Source organism: Gekko japonicus, unplaced genomic scaffold, assembly GCF_001447785.1.
Source record: "Gekko japonicus isolate JY-2015 unplaced genomic scaffold, Gekko_japonicus_V1.1 scaffold4669, whole genome shotgun sequence".
NCBI lineage: Eukaryota > Metazoa > Chordata > Lepidosauria > Squamata > Gekkonidae > Gekko > Gekko japonicus.
In genome coordinates this window covers 32,908-37,651 of record NW_015164343.1, presented here as the reverse complement: position 1 = coordinate 37,651, position 4,744 = coordinate 32,908, and the positions used below count along the sequence as shown (strand labels likewise).

The window sequence follows — 4,744 nt, the reverse complement described above, 5'->3', positions numbered from 1 at the left end:
TTTCAGCAGCTCGATCGACGGAAATGAGCCTGGACAAGCTTGTCCACAGCCTGGAGTTCCCTGCTGCCGAACCCACTGTGAAAGGCGGAGCAGTAACCAAGGCCCCTTCGAAAGGGCAACAACTCACATGTTATCGACTTGCCACGAGCAACCACGGCCCGTTCCATGCTCCTCTGTAGCTCTAGGGGAGTGCTTCTGGGTCAGAGAGCGGGACTTCCTGACAGCAGGATTCCCTGAGCTTCCAGCGATGCGTTATGCACCCTGGTTGTTCCGGGCCTGAGAGAGTTTCTGCCGTTTTCGCTCTCCGTCCCGTGACTTACTCACCCGAATATTGAGGCTGCTGACCACCACGTCTCCCGTAGGGGTGATGATGGGGATGTTTTCGCAGATGATCCCTTGCTCGACGTCAACCACACGCCCTGTACATGGGAAGGGGCGCAAGGGCAGAGACAGGGTGTTAAAAACGGCAACGAAAATGGTGCTCACGCGCTCGGCCAGAGGGACGCCCTCTTTTCTCAAGTCGTCTCTCTTTCTAAGGCTTGGTTCAGAGCTGCTTTCCATGCTGCGGGGGAAAGAAGCTCAACCGTGGCCCGGTGCAATGCACAAACCTTGGCTTGCAATCTGATAAGCTTTGGCTTGCGATCTGCCAGCAAATCTGAATCGTACATCTATTATCGATGTATTTAAACGTGTTTTTTTTAAAAAAAATCTCATGTTTCCTCTGGAACTCTGGGCAGGGCGTATGACCTCACCAAGGTCCCAAGTGGATTTGCAGAGCATGGTGCTCGCTAACCGTGGTCTGACGTTGCGTCTCGGGCCCGACAAACCATGGTTAAGGCCGCTACACTGCCTCCAGATGCAGCTGGAGTGCAGAGACAGGAATGAACCTGAAAAGCTGAGAGCTGGGGAGGTGAGATAGAATTTTCAAGCAGGTGCAAGCCATGCTTTGCCTGCCTACCAGCTCGAACCCTGAATAGAACTCATCCTAAAGAAACAACCGGGGTTTGATGTAATGTCTGAACGGAGCCTTGCCATACAGCCACCCACCACTAGCATTATCAAAAATACAAGGAGGGACAGAGGCCAAACATATGTGCCAGAGTGTGAGTAAAGTTGGCAGGCCACCAGTGTTCCCTCTAAGCTGAGTTAGTGTGAGCTAGCTCAGTTTTTTAGCCTCCAGCTCACACATTTTTGTCTTCGCTCAGGAAGGAGGGCTCCAGAGCAAACTAATTTATGCAGTAGCCAAATTGTTCGCTCACAACTTTAATGCCAGCAGCTCACAAAGAAGAATTTTTGCTCACAAGACCCCACATCTTAGAGAAAACATTGCAGGCCACATGTGGGAAGTTGGGGTTTGAACCTCTACTGTTCATTTCAACCTCTAGGAGAGCAACAGACCTGAAGAGCCGAGTCAAGAACAACACCAACCACCACAGGGGTGCCGGTAGGTAGTCCCACCCCCGTATAGAAATGTGTGGCCCTAGTTAGGGAACAATTGTGATTAGCACCTGCCTGTAAGCCGCTCAGAGACCCCCTGAAAAAGGGGGGTTCGAGCGGGATATAAAGTCGAAAGTTAAATAAATAAATAAATAAAACATGAGGAAGCAAGCGTTGTGCCAGGCCCATCACAAGGACGGGAGATCTATGGGGAACCTCCTGGGGCCCCTGGGAACGGTGAGAAAATGCAGCCTGCACATGCTCATGGGAACTCTTTCCTTTCATAGGTTCAGGTGGGGTAGCCGTGTTGGGGGGAGGAGGAGGAGGACATTGGATTTATACCCCGCCCTTCACTACCCAAAGGTGTCTCAGAGCGGCTCACAAACTCCTTTCCCTTCCCCTCCCCACAACAGACACCCTGTGAGCTAAAAGAAGAAGAGATTGGATTTATACCCCGCCCTTCACTCCTCAAAGGAGTCTCAGAGCGGCTTACAAACTCCTTTCCCTTCCCCTCCCCACAACAGACACCCTGTGAGGTAGGCGGGGCTGAGAGAGCTCTGACAGAAACGGCTCTTTTTCAAGAACAGCTCTTATCAGAACTACGGCTTGCCCAAGGTCATCCAGCAGCTGCAAGTGGAGGAGTGGGGAATCAAACCTGCTTCTTCCAGAGCAGAGTCCGCATACTTAAACCACTACACCAAACTGGACACAAATGGAGTCCAGTGGCACCTTTAAGACCAGCAAAGTTTAATTCTGGGTATAAGCTTTTGTGTGCAGATGTCACTGGGCGCAAACTTTGTTCTTTCGTAGAAATGTGAACTTTGCTGCGCATGCACTGGGACTGAGGCATGACATTCAGCATAGTTCCCTGCCTGGAACAGGAAGGAGAAATGGATGGACGTTCAGCACAGAGGACTCCTGAATTACCAAAGCTGGCACAGAAAGCAGAATTCTGGCAGGTGTGGCTCAGTCTGCAGGGATGGGGAAGTCACGGCATTATAGCCTGCTGAGGTCCCTTCCCAGGCTGCATCCCCAAATTTTCATGAATTTCCCAACCTGATGTCAGCAAACCTACATATCGCCTAGTTAGGCCCTGGGCCAGGTGCCACAAACTCCAGTAACCGCGGCAGCAACCAAGAACAAACAGCACGGAACTGACAGAACACACAGAAGTGAGGTATGCAATATACTCCTGCAGAAGAGACCCCCTCACCTCTGCAGGAGTATACCGCATACCATGCAATTGTGGACAGGTTTACATCGGGACCACACAGCGTAGCATTCAAACAAGAATAAAAGAACATAAAAGACACTGCAGACTTGGCCAACCTGAAAAATCAGCAGAGATTGAATATAGCCTAACTCAAACAGGACACAGTATTTTGTCCCAAGGCACTGAAAGGCTGGACAACACATCCAATTACCATGTCAGATTACACAGGGAAGCCACTGAAATTCATAAACATAAACACAATTTCAACAGGAAAGAAGAGAGTTAAAAAAATAAATAGGGCATGGTTTCCTGTCCTGAAAAACACAAAAGGCTCTACATCTGACAATAGCACTACAGAGAAGATCAGAATTTCAACAGCCAATCCACATACAAAAGAACCTCTTCAGGAAACCTCCTCAGGAAACAATCCATATACAAAAGAACCTCTGCAGGAAAGCTCCTCCGTTAGCATGTTCACAGCCTAGGGAACTCCTACAAGATAATGACTCAGCCCTACCCCAACTTCCTGAGTAGATATATATAAATTACCTGCCGACAATTTTGCTTCTCACCTTGACAGAGAGTACTCCACCTTTCTGTGTTATACCTCTGAGGATGCCAGTCACAGCTTCTGGCGAAACATCAGGCACTACATGCCAAGACCATGGCCACACAAGCTGGAAAATCTACAACAGCTAATGGATTCCGGCTGTGAAAGCCCTCGAGAACAAGTCCAAGGTCAGTTTACAGTCAGAGAGAGTCCAAAAGCAGAGTCAAACCAGTCCAAGAGTCACAAGATTAGGGCAGAGCCAAGACTTGTGGTCGCAGGATTCACTGTGAGATGACATGTTGCTTCCACAAGTTGGCAACAGCACACCCCCAGCTTTATATAACCTTTCCCTAATGAGTCTTATCTGGGGCTGAGAGAACTCTGACAGAAACGGCTCTTTTTGAAGGACAGCTGTGCCAGAGCTTGTGACTGACCCAAGGTCACATCAGCAGGTGCAAGTGGGGGAGTGGGGAATCAAACCCGGTTCTCCCAGATTAGAGTCGGCACACTTAACCACTACACCAAACTGGCTCTCACAAGAGTCACAAGATCAGGGCAGAGTCAAGACTTATGGTCGCAGGATTCACTGTGAAATGACGTGTTGCTTCCACAAGTTGGCCACAGCACATCCCCAGCTTTATGTAACCTTTCCCTAATGGGTCTTCTCTGCAGCTGGCAAGTTAGCAGGGCTCCTGCGATGACTCATCTTGTAGCTGTCAACAGGCCATTAATCTTTAACTCTGTCTGTGTTCTTGCAGTTGCCTTCTGACCTCGGTCCTTCTTCTGACTATGAGTGGCGGGGGAATCTGGGGGAGTCGTGAGCAGTGTTCCCTCTAAGCTGAGTCGGTGTGAGCTAGACTCAGTTTTTTAGCCTCCGGCTGACACATTTTGTCTTCGCTCGAGAAGGGATGGGCTCCAAAGCAAACTGATTTACGCGGTAGCCAAATCGTTCCCTCACAACTTCCATGCCGGTAGCTCACAGAGCAGAATTTTTGCTCACAGGACTCCAACAGCTTAGAGGGAGCATTGGTGAGTGCCTCCGGAGGTACCTGCTCCCTGACTTCAGCCGGCTCGGTATTATCTGATTGGAATTCCTGAGCGTCCTCTACTCTGAGGTCATCTTTCGCCACGCTGGACCCAGGCTCGACTTCTGAGCCATGCTCCCTCTAAGCTGTGGCCAGTTTGGTGTAGTGGGTTAAGTGCGCGGACTCTAAACTGGGAGAGCCGGGTTTGATTCCCCACTCCTCCACTTGCAGGTGCTGGATGACCTTGGGCAAGCCATAGTTCTGATAAGAGCTGTCCTTGAAAAAGAGCCGTTTCTGTCAAGAGCTCTCTCAGCCCCACCTACCTCCCAGGGTGTCTGTTGTGGGGAGGGGAAGGGAAAGGAGTTTGTGAGCCGCTCTGAGACTCCTTTGGGTAGTGAAGGGCGGGGGTATAAATCCAATCTCTTCTATTTCTTCTTTTACCTCACAGGGTGTCTGTTGTGGGGAGGGGGAGGGAAAGGAGTTTGTGAGCCGCTCTGAGACTCCTCTGGGTAGTGAAGG

At 50.2% G+C, this 4,744-nt stretch overlaps 1 protein-coding gene across 1 annotated transcript in view; it reads right to left on the bottom strand.

Annotated features, from left to right (window-relative positions):
• The window catches only part of LOC107108434 (ATP-binding cassette sub-family D member 1-like), a gene marked incomplete at its 5' end in the record, with an annotated part of 54,924 nt that overhangs the window by 30,160 nt on the left and 20,020 nt on the right, over positions 1-4,744 (bottom strand). Inside the window, 1 exon segment of the mRNA XM_015408864.1 lies at positions 325-419. Coding sequence (XP_015264350.1) covers positions 325-419 — 95 coding nt within the window.